This window comes from Accipiter gentilis, chromosome 6, assembly GCF_929443795.1.
Source record: "Accipiter gentilis chromosome 6, bAccGen1.1, whole genome shotgun sequence".
NCBI classification, from domain to species: domain Eukaryota; kingdom Metazoa; phylum Chordata; class Aves; order Accipitriformes; family Accipitridae; genus Astur; species Astur gentilis.
Window position 1 is genome coordinate 39,190,974 of NC_064885.1, and position 22,600 is coordinate 39,213,573.

Here is a 22,600-nt window from a genome sequence, read left to right on the forward strand (position 1 = left end):
ATGCATAGTAAATGGCAGATTTTAAAATGTCAGAGAGTGGTTAGTTTCTTCTAATATCCATGTCAGCTGATGGGATGTCAGGTTGATGTTTGTTAATCCCATATTTACTTGCCTGAAGTTCATCAACTGCAACAATGAAAAATTGTCCCTCATACTCTCTTGGATGCTAACACAATGCCTAAACCTGGAGAAAATGGACTCGCTTTTACTGAAAATTGCTCTCAGGGAAGTGTTATCATTAGCAAAGGGATGTAATTCTGCTATAGTTCAGCATGCCCTTACAGAAAACAAACTATTTTTATAATGTAACATAAAATACATATCTAGTATCTACTGTGGGATTTTTATTTTTTTTTTAAAGTGACTGTGACTCTGTAAATATTTTTGTTGTAAATGCTATCATGACTATTTTTTGCTGTCTGGACTTTCTTTATAAAGAAGAAAATCACACCCAGAATCACTGTTAAAAAAAAAATTCCAATATTAGGTTTTACAAATAATTTTAGGACTTCCTTTTAAAAATATAATTAGAGACCAGCTATAATAACCTGAGAGTAATTTTCATGTGGTTGTACAAATCTTCACATGTGCAGGCAGACAAGGAATCGAAGGAGCATTCTAGTCTTAAAGATAGTATTCAGCTTGTGTTCAGTCTACTCAGTCTGTAACTGCCTCCAGAAGCCTGTGACTTGAAATGTAATGAGTAGATACAGTCTTGAAAAAAGTTCCTTTGCTGGGATTTTTCCAGATTGTCTGGGAGAGGCTGAAGCAAATCCTTTGTAAGATATGGCGTTGCTCGAATAAATTAAAAGCGAAGTCTTGCATCAGCATCCATTTTTCATCAGATGTTTTAGTCCATGTGAATCATGTTTCAGGAAAACCACAAAAAGTTTAATACCAGGAAAAATTACTTCCTGAGGTAGAAACAAAACCAGCAATATAATAAGGATATATATTTATTTTTTCCTGTTTAACCTAATGAGGGAAGTTTGGAGAGAGAGCACACTATTTCGCAAGACCCCTGGCATCTAGCCTTTGGTTTCTGGCACAGAAGCAGGATTGCTGTGTGCTGTAGTGAAGTGTGACAACCACAATTCATAGAGATACTTTAATGGTCCCTCTCAGGAGAAGATCTAGTTGTTCTTGACTGGATTTCACAGGCGTCAGGCAGGGGTGTGTATTTCTGGATCGTGCAGTGGTCTGCGTGTCTCTCGGTAGTCCTGTTTCTGCTGATTGTCTTCACCAATAGGAAAAATGGCAAAGCAGCAAAGAGGGAGGGAAAGCGACATAGGAGATGAGTTATGAATAGAACAAAGTAATGCAGAGTATATCAAATTGATTTGGGCCTTAGTCTGTCAATCAGTATCAATGTTAGCTGAGCTGGTTTAGGGCAGTGTAGTCCCACGTTATGCCCTTTGCACAGAGGAATCTGGGAGTGGGGAAACACCAACATTCAGATTCCTCTGTGCAAAGGGAATAACTGTAGCCTGACAGCTCCCACCCACTATATGGTGTTTGTCACCTGAGCTACTGGCACCAGATATATAGTAATGCGAAAGATGGAGCTGGAGTCACACCACCTTCTGTACATTCCTACCGAGAGTTATTGCCTGGGGTTACCTCTACGGCAAGCAGTGAAAAAGTCTCAAAACTGGGATTTGACCCAGCTGGTATAGGATACCTCAAGAGAGTATCACTTCATCACAGCCCACAAGGACTTGGAAGAATACCAAAAAACCAACAGGTTTTGGCAGTTTATATACCATTCTAAAGCTGAATTAAGAACGAAGAGACTCTCTTTCTCAATTCATTTCAAAAGAAATGTTAACTACTTCACATCTTTCACAATTCCTGAAGTACCAGAATGGGTTATCAGTGTGGAATCAGCTCCATGCACTAAGGTAGATCGAGTCTTACTGTTGTCACCAGACATTTTGTCAGCACTGGTTTGGGTCAGAATTTTCTTTGTTCCCTTTTGACAAAATCAATGACAGACATCGCTCAGCTGATGGGATTTATAGTCTTCAAAAATGGAAAGCAAAAAATTGTATTAGGCCATTTTATTACCAGTTCAAGAACTATGTTGTTTACCAAAATGCAATGCTGGAATGGATTTGTATAAGTAGAGAACCTGCTAAACTAGAGTCTAAACAGGTTTTAATCCACTGTTTCTAAACACTGTCTGTCATAAGTGAGAAATCCGTGAAAGAGTGATAATCCTTATTTCTTCTCCTTATGAAGTTCACTGAAGCAAGATACACTTCAATGCAGACTTATTTCTGTATGATGAAATGAACTGGACTGATACAGAACTTGGTAAATGGCTTATTTGTCACAAATCACCCTGTCTTTTTTCCAGAATGAAATCTGTGTTCAGACATATCAAATTCTACATCCAAACCTCACTTCCTTCCATGTTTCCCCAAAAGTTCTAAACTAGAAGAGTAGAGTGCCCACAAGCATAGGTAAGGAAAGGGTGGTCTGATGGTTGGGTTAGGAAGTCTGGGATCGGTAAATTGGGAATAGCAAGAATGAGCTTGAACAAGAAGCAGTGGTCTCGAATCCTGGGATTAGAAACAATCACCAGACTCTACAGTGACACAGCTGGCTTAGAAACACATGGGATCTCGCCTTTGGGTCCACTCACAAGAAACTGAATAATAACCAGAGAAGGGAATGGGCAGAGTTGTGTGTCAGTGTCACTGTAATCATCTGACACCCTGGGTATGCAGAATGTCCTTTAAACTTTAGCACTCCCTGGGAGTTAATTTTTTTTTTTTTTCTCCAATCCTCAGCCCTTTGCTTGGTTGCAGGATTGGTGTTCTAGTTCCTTCCTGAGTTGCAGGATGCTCTGAGGAGGGAAGTGCCCAACTTTGGTGTTCACCTGTATTAAATACATACTGACAAGATCAGCAAATACTTACTGGAAAGGTAGCAGGTTGTAACACAATTGGCTGTTCAATGGAAAAGCATTACATTTGCCACAGCTCTTGAGAGAAGTTTGGAAGGACTAGGTGGATTACACAGCTGTCTCATTCCCAGTGGAAATGTGGAATTAATCAGAGAGAACTGGACCTAAACAGGGACAAAACTGAAGCTACTGAATTTTACTTAGCATGGCTGACCTCAATTCCAAAAGCCAATGAGTGAATCTAAGTGATGAAATGTGACTAACCATTAAGTTCCTTTGAAAATTAAATTGACCAAACATTGTATATTGAAAGAAGACTGGATTTTGTGTGTCCCTGAATCAAAATGTTTGGAAAGGTCTGGATTTAAAACCATACAAGCTGAGTTTTCAAAGACGTGATTTTTTGTTTGGCTAACAGGACTGAAACATTTTGGTCAAAATTTTCAAATTGGCCACGTGCTGAAAGAGCAAATCAGTTGGTAAAATTGTATTACCATTTCCATGCACACACATCAGAGGTAATGGAAGCCACACTCTACCATGTTTGTGTCATGTACAGAATTTTACTCTTTTCACTTTGGACATGACTTTTAACATTGGAGTAATAATTAACAAAGCAAATGACAATACACACACTTATCTTTAATTAAAGCATTTTATGGCATATGTTCATATTTGCTTGTTTGGGGATTTTTTTCATTAGCCTGTGTATGGATTTAGGGTATTTTTGGATGTAGAAAGGCCAATTAACGACTGCATTGGTATCACATTCAAAAAGAAAACTTGAGTAAATACTCTTTTTTGAACTAACTTTTGAAATAACATCTAGAAATACAGGGACTCAGATGCTGTCATTTAGGATGACCCTAAGAATGCTTTACAGACAGCTCATATATCAGCATAAATTTGCTCTCTGTGGCAACACATATTCAGGTTGAAGTTCCACAGAATGCAATAAGGAGTTTTGCTGAGCTATCCAGACCCATTGTACCAGATGGTACCGTATGGAAGTAACACTGATCCTTTGACTCTGTTGATTTCTAATTAGGTTTCTAGTAATTAATATAGTTTGCAGGCCTTGCATGAACTCTGAAGATTACCCATTCATATAAATGATTAACTGAAAGGGGATTAATCCTGGCATAAGTTCAACCAAAAAGAAATTTCCAGCCTGAAAATCTTCTCTATCAGACTAATACATTGTAATAGAGAAAGAACAAAACATTAAGTTTGTATTTGTGTAGTTCCATTCAAAAAAGAATAACTCAATATCAAAGTGTTAAAAATATCTGCATTGTGGATATAAATATACATTTGCTGCAATAGATCTTTTAGTCATGCTTTTTATGGAATAAAAATGCATATTCAATATGAGATAGTTGGAAAAATCTACTTATCATTGCTATTATTTCATAGTAGATAAGGTAAATTCTGGCTGTGAAAAAAAGAATATGTTTTAGAATTCTACAGTTCATGTTTAGCAGCTTGTGCTGGTATATGCAAGGTTGAAATTCTTCTAACTATAATAAATCAGAGGCAACAGAGGCCATCACACACCTCTGCTCACAACCAGTTCATCCAGCACATGCACTTGCAAGACTGTCCTGCCAAGTGGGCAGCCCCTTCAGGTCAGGCAGAGCCCACCTTTACATGCTAGCACCAGAGTTTCATAACTTGACTTTTTGTTATGTTTTGAAGTGTAAAAGTACAGTGAAGAATCAAAATCTTCCTCAGCCTTTCCACCTATGAAAAGTCTCATTGAGTTTAGGTGACATTTTAAGGTTACTCAGAGGTGTATGCGTTTCTGAAGCCAAGGGGTTTAGCTGATTTTGTATGTTCTCTGTGCTTCTTCAACCCCCTCCTGTTATCAGTGTATGGTTGCACATAAATATGGAATGAGGGGGTTGCATTTAGTTTTCATAACCCAGTGAAATGTACTTTAAACAACTGTCTCAGTAGCTACTGGGCTGATGGGCTATTAAAATCAGAAGGTCTAATATTTATTTTGTAGGAAATTATGAGGATACTCGGACACTTTGGACCAAATAGAATCCTCAGGCATGCACACTGATCTCAGTGTAGGAAAGTCTGGAATGAGTTTGCTCCAGGGAAGTGTCAGTGTTGCACAATATTTCTGAGAGTGTAAGAATATATGGGAAAAGTGTTTATCCACATGGCAGCACACTGCTGAGCTCTACCTGGACGCTCAAGCTACAGTTCCTAACCTAGGCTCTGCAGAGCACTTCCCGCTAGTTGAGTGCAGCTGCATCTATTCATTCTTCCGCGGGGAATGGTCCTTCCAGCCCATCGTGTGTGCAGTCTCTTCTGAAGGTTTTTGTCTGGCCTTAAAGCCGATCTCTGCTGCTCTGTGAATTGCCTGGGTGTAAGGAGAGGCAACATCAAATTAGCAGATGACACAGATATTGTGGCGCTAGCAAATACCATCAGTGCCAGCCGAAGGCTTCTCAGCTGTGTAGGCAAGACTGAATTTTGCTGCCTCAGTTGTAAGGGGTCAGAACTTGGTGAAAGTCAGAGGATAAAGGGAAGGGACACAGCAGGAGCGAGAAAATGGAGGGGGCTGTGAGGGGCATAGTTTGATGTACGTGGCTGGGAAAGATGAGGGCAGTGAACCTGGTACTGGAGCAGGCCACTCTTACCCTGCCCTGGTTTGGCAGCAGCTCCTGGCACAGGTATTCTGAGTCAGCACAGCCCAAGAGAAAGTCCCGTGGCACTGGTAGTCAGCAATGGGGCAATAAGCATTTTTCCACCCCTAGCAATTTCTTGGCCCATGCAACAGCCCACTTCACCTAGGCAGCCTGCAGCAAATTGAGCCAAGCAAGAGAAGCTCATGGAGGCTGCTGCAGGCAGGGACAGTCATGGAGAAAGGGGAAACAGAGCAGCAGAGATGCATGCTAAGGAAAGGGAGAAAGAATAATATGGCAGTGATTCAGTCTCCTTCTCCCACAGAGAGGAGATCAGTGGCTTCACTGGGTGTGAGCAAAGGTGGGACAGGGAACTGCCTTAGAAGCAAACAAGGGTCACTGTGTTGCTGCATGCTACAGGACTCGGAATATTAAAAATCCCTAGCAGATAGATATCCCAAATCATTACATTCTGTATAAATATTGGGCCAAGTGCCTCCTAGTATAACTGCAACGATTGTGTGGAAACAAGGATGGGTTTAGTCCAGTGTGTTTAGATTCTGTATTATTTTAACCAGATGCTTGGGGTTTTGTTTTCCTTTACTGGATAATAAGGGCCATCCAAAACAGAGTTGCTACTTTGCTTGGGTTTCATTGAAAGAGACACTACTAAAGGGAGAGGAAATCCCCAAAATGATACTCAGTGATTAAGTACATAGAATATAGGATTTCAGTGTTTGCAAATCCTTTTTTTCAAATGAACTTGTGGCACTAATCCTCTAATGGCATTATTTCTTTGGAATATATGCAGGATTAAGGAGTCACAATGAGGCAAAGTACAAAAATCCACATTAATCTCTCACCAGTGGATGCTGTGTGGGATGCCACTTTAACTATTTTGTTCCAAAATTGGTTCTGTTCCTAACCTTGCCCCAGGTCTACACAGAAGAGTAGATATAAACAAGTATGACACTGAGCACTCAGCAGATGGTCACAAACCATTTAACTGGATAGAAAGGGGAAGGCATTTATTATTTTTAAACTCCAAAAGCTAAGCCTGGCCTGTGCTGTCCATGACGTACTGCAAGAAGCAGACGCACAAGTCCGCAAGGCAGGAGCAGGACACGTGTTCAGAAGTATGCCATGGAGGAGACAGCAACCGACACAGCAAGGCCCAGTCTAGCAGCTAACGGCAGCATGGCTGGGCCTGGCCGTCATGACATATTTCGTCTTCACAGCACAGCCTGGGCCGATGCTCATGTCTTCAGCCCACCTCGCTCTAGTCATCCTGCTTTGTTTTGGGATAACCCTGCTGTCCCCTCTTCTTTCATAGCTGCTGTAAAAAAAGTTAAAGATTTGCTTTCTAGGAAGAGGAAACTAGGTCACTGCAAAACTACATTTGCCTTCTCACCAAATTACAGGGATGCTGTCATGCTGCCATGAGATATTTCCACTATCATTCAACAACCTAAAGTGGTGAAAGAGTTTCTGAATGGGCAAAATATCACCTAACATACTGATGTCAGAACATTCAAGTTAGTCCAGCCTAACCATTGTAATTGGTGCTTCATACTTAAGGATATTCCCAGTTCCAGGGAGTGGAGATTATCAAATATTCCCCTTCCACGTTCTCATTGAACTGCAGTGGGCATTGAGTGTTTAGGGCCAGCAGAGCCCATGTCACGAACATGGGTTGCTTTGCCTCCGTTTCATCCCTGGCCACTCTGTTGTTAAGCACAACAAGTGGAAAAGAGCTGTCAAATTCAATGAGATCCTTACCAACAGAAAAGCTTGGGATTTTCGATAGACTGCGTAGCTGAGATGCCTGAACACATGAAGTGAATTAGCACACAGGGAGGTGATCTTTCCCAGTGGATACAGGTCTGTAGTGAGATGCTAGTTGCAGAAATTGGGACATGACAGCCACTGCTGGTGTCAGAAAACCCTAAAACCAACTTGGAGATCCTTTCTTTTTGGGAATAGAAATGTGCCCTCCATTCCTGCGGGGAAAGATGGTTCATCACAGTGTTTTTGTGCATTTTCTCCTACTGTAAATGTTTCCCAGCGTGGTACTTCTCATGGGCAGGAAGATTTTTCTGATGTTCACTTTAAGTTTTTTTTTCTCTTAATCTTATCCTGTTGGCTCATAGCAGCAGCTCGTGCCTTATTCCACCCTGTCTGAATCATTTGTATGTTGACACACTGAGTCAAGCCTGTCCTCACAGCTGGTGTCTGCTCAACTGCTTTCAAAGAAATCATTAGTTTTGTTGACCAGCTTTATCATTCCCCACCAAAAGCACTCCAGTTTGCATATGTCTTTAGTGTATACATACCGCTGGATGGTCCCTTGTACCTAAGGAAGTATAAATTATATTGCAACAGGTGCAGACAAAGGTGAGCAGGAAGCGATAAGGGAAACGGAGTCTCCACTTGAGGGGAGACAAGAAGAGTTTGTTGGTTTAGCCTACAAAAATGAAGACCTCATAGATTAAAAAGAATCATCAAAGCTGAAGAGATTCAGCATAAATGGCCATGAGTATGTTTAAGCTAGAAATTGTAACATTTGCCATCATGGAAATCAGATTCCAGGACAGACAGACAGACAAAAAAGGTATAGTGAAGTTTGATGTATGTATTGCATCGTAATGTTGTATCACACTGTTGCCTACAAGCAGTATGACATCTTACATCTGTTGCCCTAAAGTGAACAGAAGTGCACTAGTCCGCTGTGTTCCTTTTTCTTACTGAACTATGCAACATCTTGCTGACAGCACGGTTTTGCTCAGCCTCCAGCAGTATTTCTGACCAGTATGGACAAAAGGGGTGGGAAAACAAAGAGCTTTTCTTCAGGTAGTCTTGTAACCTGATCTATGAGGTGACTCAGCCTCTTCTAACAACAGCTGTTTCAGGGACGTGCAGTGGTTAGCCTGCAGTATCGAAGTCTGTGCGGTCACTTCCTGATTTCTGCCTTGTGAGTGATCAGAGTTGGGACATGATCAGAGTATTTAAATGGACTTCTCAACCCCCTCCCCGAAAAGAGAGGCCAGGGAGAGCAGGCTGACACTGGGAGACAGTACAGAGGAATAGAGGCATCGGGAAAGAGCCCACAAACCACTTGTGCAGAGCTGCTGCTATCAAACTGATGAAGACAGAAACTCTTGAAAGAAAACTACATGGAAGGTCCTATTAGGGAAAGAAGTGAGGTTTTGTTTGCATATCACGGCTCACTTCTCCTTGCAAGCCCTGAAAGTACTGTAGAACGTGAAAGAGATCCTCAGGTGTGCCAATGGAAAAGACAGGTATGTTTCTTTGTTTAAAATAATACCACTCTACAGCGTGAAAACACAGCCAGAGTAACCAGCATTGCTTTACAGCTCAGTAAATGTGCATGTACAGCTATGTACATTGTTTTGTATAGTTTTTGTACTTAGAAGAAATACAGCTGTGACAGCCTATTAAGAGCAAGACTTTACACAATGCATCAGCTTTTTGTAATTGTAAGTGCTCTGCCCTTGAACACTGTTATCATGACAGATAACTTCCAACACAGTAAGAAAATATGCATACGTTTATATACATCAGTATATATACCCACATTTATATATATACACACACACACAAAGTATATGTATATAAAAACTACATTTGCTTTATTTTGACATTTTCCCCCTAACCCAAATCTTGCTATAACATGAAAACTATCTATGCAAGTCATAGGGTTCCTGATACTACTTCTTGTTTCTCTCTTTCAGAAAGTTGATGCCAGTGATATTCTGTATAACTGACAATTATTAAAATTATTGAGTTCATGTACTCTATGGATAACAACAAATTGTGGAATGAATTCTGCATGCGGGTCTGTACTGGGGAAGGGGGAATCTGTGTGAGCACAGAAATCTATTCATGAGCTCTGGTATATTACAGGATCGAGGTCCGAGCACAGGTCATTCCCCTGTGCACACTCCTGACTGTGTGCAGTCAACAGCACACAGTAGGACTTGAGACATATCTTTTCCACATAGTCATTGCAAAGCAAAAGTCAATGAATGCCTGCTTAGTTTTTATGACTGCTCCATTAAAAGCATGTGTGTGCAGTTGAAGGCTAGAGTTAAAACTAAAGAAAGAGCATTAAATTAATATTTAGAGAAAAACAAAGCAGTTTCGGAATCACCACATGATGCTATAGCTTGTGTAGTAAAAACAGAAATAAGGAAAGAGTGTGTATAAATTATAAAGTCAAACTTTCATTTACCTGTGAATTAGTTACTGAAACTGAGGTTGCTATACTACTGAACTGTTCCAAACAAGCTATCTGGGGGGGGCTTGTTTTCTTCCAGCAGTGGCACACTCCCAGTGTTCGTAGCTACAATATCTCGTTGTTTTCTGCACTATCACTTCAGCTTTGCTCTAAGGTTAGTGGGGTTTCATTTCCATGTTCCACCCTGAGCTTGGTAGTGTGTGACATTGTTCAGGCAAAGATGTCCTTGCACTCCTTGTTGCACACTTCCGCCTCTCGCCTTCCTGACTGCTGGACTGGCCTTTGGCATGAAGAATCACTTTGGTGTCAGACTTAACCTGGCATCCCCTCAGAGCGGGGACATCTCAGCCTTGGTTCTGTAATGTGGCCACAAGACTATGAACTGAACCTGGGGATTAAATGGTAGGGGAAGCAGCAGTTTAGCCCTTCAGCGCTTGGTGGCCAGGTGGGGTGGCCTTAAGGGCAGTCTGCATTAACAAGGCAGCAGAGAGTGATACTTGTACCATTGAGAACTGGGACCACTGAGTCTGCTGTGCTAGTACTGAGCATTACTAGTTCCTTTTGAAGGAGGAGAAATGAGTTCAGAGTGTGGTCTACTAAACAGTGCTTTTCTGATATTAGCACAGAGGGAATGGTAGGAAATTCTCAGTGCATCTGCCATTATGAAAGAAGGTAAGCAAAAGTAAACGTTAGTAAAACTAATTCTATGTTTGCTGATTCCCTGAAAGATGACATTCAGAGCTGCCAGGATAAGCAAGAAGAGGACATCCCAAAGAGTTCCCCATTTGGCTTTGTAATAAAACAATTCCAAGGGAAGAGATCCTCTCCTGGAAAAAGAAAAGAGCAGCCTTCAGCCATCAAAAAATTCTTCAGGGGCTTTGACTTTGGGAAATCTGAAGGCAAGGACAGAAGGGAAATTGAAGAAACAGAAATAAACAACTCTGGAGCTGATGACGAGAGTGAGAAGCAAGATCTCTCTGTAGAAGGTAATACTGCTACAATAGTGAAGTACATGTGCATTGTATATATTTTAATTTCATAGAAAATCAGTTGCTTTTCTTGCTAGCCAAAGTCCTGTATTTTGCTGCCTACACTTTATCCTTTAGCCAGGATTTGCTTCTGATTGGAACATTATCAAGGATGTGCTCTCTAATTTGATAGGTGCCAAGCAAGGAGTGAGGTCCATATTACTGAGGAGGGATAAAGCTTTTGGGCGACCTCTCTCTTGATCTCCAATGTGAGAGGTCAGTGCTAGAGTCAGCTCATTAGTTGCAGAGCTTATTTGGTTTCAAAGCCAAGCTTTGAGCAGTAGCTTTGCTTGTTGTATTTAAGATTGGTCTCTGTCTGCCCTGCTGCTAAAGCAATCTGAAGACAACAAGAGCAGATGTTTCCTACCACTTAACACTGGCGAGGGGGAGGGGAAGGGAATGGAAATTCACCATGTATGTTATTCTGCGCACACAAGAATACCCTTTACATCCGCACCATAGAAAATGAGGCTATATCGAAAAAGAAGCTGGGAGGTGAGGCTTAGACCCCCATCCTTTTGTCCTAAGAGTTTTGGGTAAGTTTGGGGAAACAGTAAGAGGACAGCTGCTGAGAGTGGCATTGCTATTTTGTGTAAATTTTGGCTGCTTTTTTCCACCTGTTAGATGAAATTACTGATTTGTTAAAGGGTTTAGCAATGAATGTAAATGCAATTTTCCTTGCTGTACAAACTTAATGGAAGAAGAACATAAGTGGGGGTTGCTTTGCACAGTCAAGAAAAGCAGAATCTGCCTTATACAGACAATGTATGGAAATGAACTCAGGCTATCATGAAGGAAGTAGCAGGTTCATCAAGCAGTTCCGGGGCCACTCAGTGCTAACTGATCAAGTACAGGCTGTATTGCAGCAGTGCGGCTACAGCGCCGGCACACAGAGGTGGTTATACGACTTGTGCATCCAGAATAACTGCTGCAGTTCAGAATTTTGCATGAATTTAATGCCCTTGAACTGGTGGTGCAAACTTCCCAAGTCACTGGCATAAGGTATCGTGGAGATGTGCAACAGGAGATTCTTCTCTCACTCTGCATCAGATCTATAGTGATCTTATCACTCAGGTTATTGGTCCACTTGATCAAAAATAGAGTCTGGTTTACTGACAGATTTAGTTCATTTCCTAAGTCTTCACCTGACAGCCACAGACAGGGTTTACACACTGTGTTAGTAGCAGCAGTAACCAGGGCCGTATTTCTTTGTTACTCAGATGGACTTTCACATCTCATTTCTGAAGCGGAGTCACCATCTGGTGAGCAGAGATTTAACCAGTTCATGCAGAAACTGGGAAAGAAACCCAACAGCAAGAATTTGGATCTAAATAATTGTGCATTAAGTGCAGCAGATGTAACAGAGCTGGGTAAATACACATTTTATTCAACTAGTCACTTCATACATTTATTTAATACTTATTTGCCTATTCAGTTATTCACTCTCCTCTTTTCCTTTCCCTTTTTTTATAGGGGCCTGGCTTTATTTAACATTCCATCTGGTGGTCCCAGGTCCCTGAGAAATGATAGTTAATAAATTATGTAATTTATGTAATATATATATATGAATATAAAAATCATACAGGTCTGTGAAGCAGGTGAATGTCCTTACACTCAAATTACAGATAAGAAAACTGAGGTACAAATTGTCATGGCTTTATAATGCTGTATTGGTTGTAGAAGGCATCTCTGTATTAAGATGTATTGACACCCAATGTGTGCAAATAACATTCAAACAGAATATGCGTTTGTTTTTTTTTTGTTTGTTTTGTTTTTTTTTTACAGCTTCTTTATTGCCGTTTCTCCCGGAGCTGGAAGAGATCAGCCTGTCCTGGAATGGCTGTGTTGGTGGGACTTTGAAAGCTCTCACTGTTCATCTTCATCATGTGAACCTGCTAAGAGTCCTTCGACTTAACAACTGCAGGCTGACAGCTGAGGATGTCACCTCCTTAGGTACAGGATTTCATTTACATTTACTTCCAGACAGCTTGGGTCTAATGTAATCCATCTCATCTCTTCCTACATCCTACTCCTGCTGCTTCCATGCTGGGCAGTGTAAACTCCTGCTATGAAACAGTAGAAAGAGCTTTGGCTGATGAATGACCTTATACCTTTGAGAAGCTCTGCCAAGTTCGTTCCTCAGGGTATGAAGCTTTCACATTCAGAAGGGAACAGAATTCAGTCCTATTTGCAGGAAACCATGTTTTCAATTTCGATAAGTAATTTTTTAGCTAGCTTTGATATCTAACGGTAGACAGAAGAACTGAAACAGAGTCAGTTGTCATAGGGTCAGCTTAGGTCTTAATGCTGCAGGACAGATGAGTGCTCATCACAAAAAAAGTGATGTTCTTTTGGAAGAGACTTAAAACTGGAAGTGCTGCTTTGGAGCTTTATGACTTGGTTTTGCAAGTCTGAGAGAAGCTTATTCCTCTGTTTGCTTCTTTGCTTGGAGTGCCTGCAACCCTGCTTTCTGCAAAGCATGAGATTTAAAAGTGATGTTATGCACTCAGGTTCTGGTGCTGAGTCACTTACCTCTGGGCCTGGAGCTTACTCTGGGGTCAGTCTGTGATATGTATCTTAAAGAAGGGCAAACTCAATCAACTAGGAATTATAAAAATTACTGCTTATTTTGCAAGTTCTAAAAACTGGTCTGAGTTATAAAGCTGGGGTTTATGTCATTCATATCCAGGCTTTTTCCAGGAAATGTTCAGAAATAAAATTACATATATGGTAGTAGCTCAAAAGTGGGTCATACTATCGTTAGGGAGGAAAAACGCATCTCTACAAAAGCTGGTGAAAGTAATTGATCTGTTTCTGATGAGGATAAAATCTGTGTTTCATTTTCTATAATATTTTATCAACTTTATTTCATTCTTTTTCAAACCCTTTTCTCGTACTTTTTTTTCTCTTGAATTTTATTAGTTATATTTCCAATTGATTTATTCTGCCTGGTTCTTCTGTGCTGTTTCCTTACCTCTTCTGGATTGGCCTCTGCTGAGACAGACACAAAACTGATCATAGGACTTGAATTTCTAGTCAAAATGTGATGCCCTTGACATGTGCAATAGCAGCAGTCAGTTTGCATTGATTTTGCCTGCGATTTTGAAAACAGCTTGTGTATTTAGGCCGATATTGCCTGTTTGACTATGTCTACATCTATCTGTGGAAATGTGGCCACTTGTGGACTCAGTGCATTCTGCTTAGAAATCAGTGCCTCAAATATAACCATAATATCAACCTTTCCTATGTGGTTGCTCAGAGCTGTGACTGTGAGAGGTGGTAGGAAACCATTCCTGGAGTTATAGTCCTTTATTTATCTTCTGGGTGGAAAATGTGTCTGGAATGCTAGTCCCCATGTCAAACAGAAACAGGCTATGCTGCAGAGGCAAACCCACTTCTCAACTGTAGAGCATTGCTCAGTAGTCAAGACTCAGGCACTAATTTAAAATAAATGCAAAAATAAAAATTAAGACCTGTCCTTTTCTCTCAAACCTGGATATTCACTTACAACAACAGAAATAATTATTTTTCTATTATAAATCTTTTGTGAAGAATTAATTATGAAAACACACAGACATGAAGTGTTTTTATTATTAAAATACAATTCTCAATTATTAGGTTGATGACAAGACTTTAGATCAAAAATTTGTGTAAGACACTTTGAAATTGCATTTGAATACGGTCTGATTAATTGATCTTTCTTGGGAATGAGTTTATGCAAATATACATCTGCCTCCCTCTACAAAGAAAGTTAGGAAGCTAGATTTTGCAGTGGGATGCTAGTATTACAAAGAAGCACTAACACAGTTCACATTGGCAGGTGCGTCAAGCCTGGAAAAGGCTAGTTTTTCTGAATGTAATCAAAACCAGTGCTGTCTGCCTTAAAATAATGGGAAAGTTAGTTTGGGTCAAAACAACGGTCATTGTGATTCCTTATGAAGTGAGTGAGAAATTCCTGTCAGAAATGAAACTTTTACGCTTCAGAAATAGTTGTGAGAGGACGTTTTTCATCCCCTCCAAAATGACCTGTGGACACAGTACAGAGGACGTTGGAAGTTTGACAACTAAAATAGAGCAGAACTGTACAGGACAGTAAATTCAGACTTGACACTTGTATTGATTTCCCTATAGTCTAGGCTTTCTGGGTCCTGGCACAGGTCTACAATGACAGCCAAACAGTCTGATGAGGATTTGGGAACCTGAATAAATTTCAGGTCTGTGTGTACTGTGACAATGACTTGTGATCTGTATTGCTCTTTAGACAAGCTGAGAATTTATACAACATTGCTGCAGTAGCAACAATTCATGGCATCCACCAACTTTCCTGGCAAGCCGTTCAAGATATAATAATTTGAGAACTAAGTGGCTAACCTTCTTCTTTAATATATTCCAAACGTCTATTTGTGTCTTGCACTGAAATTGATACCTAGAATGAATCATCTTAGACTTCTGTTACAGGAGAGGCATTTGAAATTGTTTCTCAACTGGAAGAACTGGATTTATCATGGAACAGTAACATAGGTGGAAAACTATCACTCCTGACAAAAAAAATCCAGAAAGGGTGCAAGTTAAAACTTCTGAAAATTACAGACTGTAACCTGACAGCAAAGGATGGAGAATCTCTTGGTATGTGTGTCCATCTAGCTGAATGGAGACTGTCTTGTTTGACTTAGATGATGTCTGTATTGAGCTCAATGTTAGTGGAAAGTTATTTTATTTCAGGCTCTGCATTGTAACAGTATTTACCACGCAGTGTTGGGATTTAATGCACATTCTTCCACAGAAGAAAGTTGTTCTCTCTAATCACGTGAGGTAGGGTTGAGAAGAAGAATAGCTAGATCTAAACCATAGTCTGGCTGCCTCAGTGGTCCAGGGTTGCTGGATCCTTTGAGACCCTGATCAAGTCATGTGTGCCAGAATTTCCAACACTGATTGCTTAAAAGTAAGCAGCCAAATTTGTAGTTAGTTATGGGGATGGGAAAGAAGGCCTGAGGGATGGGAATTTAGGCTGGGTTGGCAACCACTGATCACCCCTCCCCTCTTTCTTCTCACCATAGCTTAATCCTGTGTGGTCTTTTGATCTGACTCTGTGTTTTAAAAGATATTTTCTCTCTAAAGAGAAGCCCCTGTGCTCTCATCTCCACTGCAGAAGATGGCCCACATGCAACATACAGTCCTACATCTTTTCATTAGAAATTTTTCTTACTCTTTGTATTCCTGCTTTTTATTCCCCTGTGTTTTTCCAACTGTCCTTGTATTTTTTCACCTTTATTTTCATACTGATTTTTGACTGATTTTCTTGATGCCTATCCAATCTTTGTTTTGATGTATTTTTAAAGTAGAACAGGAACTTAGCAAGTCTAAACCACACATATAGGCAAACCCAGCCTACCTCTTCCTGTTTGTCATGGTGCTGTATTTTAATAGGGTTCATCTGTATGTATACCAGACAATTACCAATTCTGGTTTTCTTTTCTTTTTTTCCCAGCTGAAATTCTAAATGTGATCCCAAACCTCGAAGTATTAGATCTCTCTATCAACAAACACATTGGCTGCAGCATGAAGGTTATTGCTCAGGATCTGAAAAATGTGCCAGGCTTGAAAGAGTTAAACTTGCACATGTGTGGATTAAAGCAAGACAGCCTCCAGGGCTTAGGTTAGACTTTATGTTCAGAAACACTTTCATTCTGAATAAATTGTACATCTGAAAACCATTTAAGAAGGGCAATGAGGTGGGATTTTGCTAATGGTTTGGCAGTATTAATGGCCAATCATTATTTGCTGTTTGAGGATTGATAAAAGACTACAGAGACTTTCAGCAGGAGTAGCATTTATCTTCCCTGAGCTCAAGCATGTGAAACTCACTAGGGAGAGTCACCCTCCACACCATTTATCTGAGACACATCTTAGGGTAGATTAGTGGCTCTCTGGACATGCTTCTTCTCTCCCCAGACAGAACATAGACAAGGGCACAGACAGGCTAGCTAACTTCTAACAAGCTAATCCTACTCTCAGAAGGAAATCCAAATTCACCATTATCACTTAATGAGTGTCCAGTGAAGCCATATGAAATGGGCTTATTATCTGTGTCTCTCCCTAGTGGAGGTTTTATCCATAAAATAAAACAACTGGCACTAACTAGCACATCTAGTAGTTTCAGCAAAAGGCTGAGGAGTGAATGGATCTGGGGGATGACCTGGCCTCACCTTCACCTGCTCTTTCAGAGAAGAATGGAGTTGCATGGGTGGGGAAGTTTTGCGATATTACTGTATATCCACTGTGATTGTACGCTGAAGCTTAGTGTAAGAGCTTTGCCTGCAATACCTTGTGCAAACTTTGATGTTAAAGTAAATAAATGCTAAAGCTATGACCTGCGTTATTGTAGCAGCCGGTGACCAGCATGCTCCCTTTTCCATTTCAGACACTGCTTTACAGCACCTTGCAGAGCTAAGAAAATTAGACATATCATGTAACAAAGAGATTGGTGGTGGCTTTAAAGACTCAACAGCTCATTTGGCCAGCTTGAAAAACCTTGAAGTCCTTGATCTCCACCAGTGCTGTGTAACAGAAGAGGACGTGACCGTTTTGTGTAAGGACGTGTTGATGAAATCCATTAAGAATCTAGGTTTTGACTTCTGAAAATATCTCAAAGGCGTAAGAGATTATGCTTAACCTAGTCTAGCAGATCTTAGTATGCTTTTTGTTAGGCAGTTCTGGAAGTGCATTGTGGAGGATAGCTTTCTTGATCAATATGGAATGTTATTTTTGCTGAATCAAAGGTAATCTCATAGTGTTTGATCCCACGTAGAACTGAGGACCTGAATCTGCCATGGTTCAGACCCGTGATGGGAATGTAGGAACTGCCATCAAGCACTGCTTTTTTGATAATCAGTAATTTTGGAAATATCCCGCGACAGTTCCCCACTGCTATAAATTGTCATGGATCCAAGGTGTGTATGTGCATATAAATGTAACTGCCTAAAACTTGCTTAGTGAACTGTATGTCGAGTAGAGAGTGATGTTAGGAGATCTTGCATTGCTGCTGCTGTATGCTTTATGGAAAAAGCTGAAGACTACAGTCTCCATGCTGAATTGATCCAACTCATAAATACTATTAGGAAGAGAAAGACATTTCCCATTCAATCAGTAAGTTTATTTTTCTGTGTGCATTATAACAACTTTTTGACACTGGTTTTTACTCTTTAGAACAACAACAACAACAACAAATCCCATGACTCAAAGCCTATATTGTCCACATCTTATTTTCCATGATAAAGAAGGTTATTTGAAAAGCTGCTGCTGAAGCATTGGGAAATAGTAACTATTAGTAATAGCAATCCTGATTTATTTTTAATTTATTGACTAATAGAGAATAGTAACATGAATATAAAGGAGTTTCAGTTAGCAGTGAAGACATTTGGAAGTAACCCCCATCTCATTTAATGTTAAATTCCCTACTTCACCTGGAAAATTGCAACAGGATGCCGTCTTCTGACAACCTTCCACACAGTATGTAATACCTAATTTCTTAAACATTACTACTGAAAATGGCAAGGCTATTTATGGACTAAAACATTACTCACCATAAATTTGAGTGTCAAAACCTGGCCTTGACTTTTGGATTGATTTATAAAGAAAAGAAATGATGTCAAGCAAATATACAACTACATATTTGTTCTGGATCGGTGACTGTCTAATAAATATTTCATGTTTTCATAGCCCAGGTGATACCTTTGCTCTCCAGTCTTCAAGAGCTGAATTTATCCTCGAATAAGAGTGTAGGAGTCTCATCTGATCCTCTTCTGGGCAGGCTCAGGTTTTTACCAAAGCTGAAATCTGTGGCCATCAGCAATTGTGGTTTAGGTGAAGAGTCGTTTTCATCACTAGGTAGGAATGTTTTTTTTAAAGTATGTCTATTCTCTGTGTATCCTTGTGGGACAAAGCACTTCATTCTCCTTTGGCTGAACTCCAAAGATCATGGTTATATTATACCACAGGTCCCGAGTGAAAAAGCCTGCGATGAAACCAGTGCTTCATGGGACCTGATTGCAAGGGAAGACCGTTGTATGTCTTGCCCCATTACACCTGACTGGATGAAGTCCTTTTAGTCCTTTGTCTGATAGTAAGCTTTCATATACTGCCTAATTTTGGAAGAGAAAGGAAAACATGATTTCATATTATGCTGTAATTATCATTTGGTTGTGACACTGCATTTGCAGTTTAGTGGGGTAAAGTTTTGACTGAAGGTTTTTCACCTCACTGCAGGTGAAAGTTCAGTAGAAACTTTCTGGGATAGAGTTAAGCATGGGGCAATGGAGGAACTAAGGCAATGACTGCAGTAGTGGAAAAGATATTGCACAGCCATGAAGAAAAGTCCAGTCTAACAGAGCATATGTAAATTCAGCCTCTTTTGCCTACTTATTGCAAATCTCAGTGGATTAGTGTCTACACCGTCCCTTTGATAGGTGTTCCATATGGCACATGAAGTCTAAGTACAGAGGGATCTGTTAGTTACTGTGTATTGTGCATTTATAATATATTTTGTACTGTTTACTAGTGGCATTAAAACTTGACCGCCTTCAGCAGAAGCAGTAGCAAGCTAAACTGGTCCGAGGTCCCTGCAGAAAGAGTACTATATTTATATCATTGCAATTATGTAAGAGTGACATCATGGAAATCAGTGTTGTCAAAAGGTACAGAGCATTTTACCTTGCGTGGTGAGTTCACAGCAAAAAATTGCTGTGTTTGAATTGATATTAAATGGCTTAAAAACAAGCTGTTAAATTAAATCGACTTCAGTGGGACAAGGTTAAGCCAATAACATGAACAGAAAGACGAGAAACCCCTCCGCAGTATCCTTAAAGATTCTGTAGGCAGGCCCTTCTTGTATTCTTTAAAGAGAACAGGAGATATTTTTTGTCTGATTTATTAGGATAAAGTAAGTCATTCTAAGCACAAGCAGGCAGCCTGTTAAGAGCCTATTTACAGGTGAATTGCCGGTGAGGTGTCTATTGAGGCCATGTTGTTTTCTCTTAGTAAGCAGAAGTTGCTGGTCTTAATCTTTTCAGCTGAGGCTGCCCTTCACCTTCCTGAACTGGAGATATTAGACCTTTCTTGGAATAAGTGCGTTGGTGGGAACCTAAAGCTGCTTTTGGGAGCACTAAAGCTTGCAACGGAGATTCAAGTGTTAAGACTGAGCAGCTGTAACTTGGTGGCTGAAGATTTGGCACTTCTAAGTACGTATAACATGGTATTTACTAGCAGTCAAAGAGCCAGGGCATTTAGACCACAATTCAGAAGGGACTTGTTCAATGGGTTGAGCACGTTGTTGCATAAATCAAATTAAAAGATGGAAAATACAGCAGTATTTTTTCCAGAAAGGGTTTTAATTTTGCTGAAGACTGTGTGTCCTGTACATGCACAGTGCAAAAACTGAAAAGGCTAAAATGCAAAGAATCTTTTAGCAGTTTTATCTATTAATACAAAAAGGCAGCCCTTAGAAAACGTAGGGTTTGCATCTATTTTTTATATCAGATATTTAAAGCTGCCTGTAAGAAATTTTATTTTGCTCAGTTGCTGGTTTTGGGTTCAGTAATTTATAGAAAATGTATGTGCTGACAGCCAGTAATACAGGCACTACCAGCTCTCAGTCCATTAGGTGTGTTTCTGGAGTCAAACTATTGTGGGAGAACTAAACCAGAAATATTTCCACCCACCTCTTAGCAGCTGCTGAGGAATACTGGAAGATGGGAACCTGATGAGGGAATAAATTCTAGGATCCTTTTACAATCCTGTTTATTTTGTAATCATCCTTGTGATTCTGTGGGCCTTGGCAATAGCTGTGTGACAGCTATTAAGGCCCTGTAATCTGAAGGCTGGTGAGATGAAGCCTGAGTATTTTTGACTTTACAAACATCACACTTGATGGGTGTCTCCTTTGCCAATCATACATTAAGGATCCCAGTTCCCTTTAGTGTATATTAGGCCCATTACCCTCCCACAGTGAGAGGTGGCTGTTGTAATCATGCAACCTCATCCAGTTTTGCTTTCCTCTTTCTAAAACTCTGTGTAAAGCCTCTCTGCCTATTTTAATTGGCACTTATAACCTCCTTCCAACTGACTCAAAGGTTTTCAGGTTGCCATACAGTTTTAACCCATTACTCCTGTTCCTTTTGAATTGCCTGTGTTTAAATTGTTGTACACTCCTTCAGCTGTGATAAAACAATCTTTCTGAGATCAACAGCAAGTGATTTTATGTTGCTGAGGAGTTGAATCTTGCTGTTTGACTGCTGAAAACCCTTAAATAATATGGTACTCTTCTTACTTATAAGCTTTTAAAGCAATTGCCGGGATGTATTAGTTGTGTTTGTGTCTGTTGTTTCTTGCAGCGTTACTGACGGAGGATGGCCATCTAGCCAGATTACGGAAGCTGGATTTGAGTTATAACAACAGCATCTCTGATGAAGGGTGGGTCGTTTTCTGTCAAGGCTTAGCAGTATTCAAAGAACTCTCAGAGCTGGATGTCAGTCTTCGCCCATTGTCCTGCCGTGACTGTGGGCCGTGGTTCAGCAAGTTGTTAGCAGCCCTGACAAAGCTGCCTGCCTTGACAGAGCTGGGGATGCAAAGATGGGTCCTTTCAGAATCACAGCGAAAACGACTGGAGAGCTTTAATCAAGACAACAAAAGAAACATTCGTTTTGACTGTTGATGGAGGTTGAAGGTTTCTGGAAGGCCCTTCACAAACAGCAGATGAACCAAGTATTACATGTCTCTGACTTAGAAGACTGCCCAGTTTTTAGTAATCTTGTCTCATGAGAGCTCTTGAAATAGTTCCACAATTACAGAAAACTGTTATTTAACCTTCTGCATGCATAGATCATTCCATTTAATAACATATTCTTTCAGATTCTCTGGGCCATGCTTACGCTACTATCTATGCTTAATCTTTGTTTTGTGAATTCTCCAATGACTACTGTCAAAAGAGCAATGATGATTTCACATGGACACACTGTAGGTTTGCCAATGGAGGAAAGTGGCTGGGGTGTGTACTAATGCAGGTGGGTGGGCAGTGTGAATGTGGCCTCCTGTATATAAGGAAGATGCCTCCAATGTGAAAATACTTGAAACCTCTATGTTTTAAATTTTAGTTTCATCTCTCCCCAGACTTTTGCCTCTTTGTGAATGCATTAAATCTACATAATTGTGAGATTTGCAAAGCATCCCAACAACTCAGGATTATATGTTAGTCCAGTAAGCAGAATAGGGAAGGGGCTGTTCTGCCTCTGCTCTGGCCGTTGATGCCATCTCACAGTGTAGATAAGTCCTGTGTACAGAATCAGCATAAAGTCAAGGTAAGAAACAGTTCCTTGATATCTTGACAGGTCTCGGGGGCAAGGGAAATGCTGTGGTAGGTTAAATCAGGGGTATGTCCTGCTACCTTAGCAAGGATTTTGGACACAGAGCAATCCATAGGCATTCTGGATAAGGCTATACAAAGACTTCAGGATACTTCAGGGATGCTCCTTCTCATCCTGAGCTGTTTCGGCCTTACCCAGACTGCTCTTTCTGTACAGATGCTTTTATGACATGCAGCACAAAACCAAACTTCCAGATCTAGGAGTCTGATCTAAAGCATATGAAAGCCAGTGGGAGTCCCTGCAGTGCCTTCACGCTTCCTGCATTAATCCATTAACCTTCACAACACCTTGTGACATGGACTGTGTTCTTATCCTTACCTTAAAGATGAGGGAAATAAGCAAAG

General features: G+C 40.4%; 1 protein-coding gene across 3 annotated transcripts; it reads left to right on the forward strand.

The window, feature by feature from the left end:
- Positions 1–8,512: 8,512 nt before the first annotated feature.
- LRRC31 (leucine rich repeat containing 31) lies at positions 8,513–22,438 on the forward strand. Of its 3 annotated transcripts, XM_049804006.1 has the most exons (10): positions 8,513–8,852; positions 10,540–10,797; positions 12,060–12,209; positions 12,625–12,792; positions 15,298–15,465; positions 16,328–16,495; positions 17,261–17,428; positions 18,559–18,726; positions 19,908–20,075; positions 21,228–22,438. In XM_049804006.1, exons 1-10 carry the CDS (start codon positions 8,840–8,842, stop codon positions 21,545–21,547), a joined length of 1,749 nt encoding a protein of 582 aa, XP_049659963.1. In that variant the 5' UTR covers positions 8,513–8,839; the 3' UTR covers positions 21,548–22,438. The 3 variants fall into 3 exon arrangements, with proteins under 3 accessions (XP_049659963.1, XP_049659961.1, XP_049659964.1); XM_049804004.1 differs by lacking the exon at positions 8,513–8,852 and having other exon boundaries at positions 10,518–10,797; XM_049804007.1 differs by lacking the exons at positions 8,513–8,852; positions 10,540–10,797 and adding an exon at positions 10,971–11,055.
- The last annotated feature ends 162 nt before the right edge of the window (positions 22,439–22,600 follow it).

Bases quoted from the DNA above. Each gene is read 5' to 3' on its own strand.
- LRRC31 (XM_049804004.1), top strand. From the start codon at position 10,518: ATGTTTGCTGATTCCCTGAAAGATGACATTCAGAGCTGCCAGGATAAG. The intron at 10,798-12,059 runs GTAATACTGCTA...TTTGTTACTCAG, and splicing joins GCAAGATCTCTCTGTAGAAG to ATGGACTTTCACATCTCATT. The intron at 15,466-16,327 runs GTATGTGTGTCC...TTTTTTTCCCAG, and splicing joins AAAGGATGGAGAATCTCTTG to CTGAAATTCTAAATGTGATC.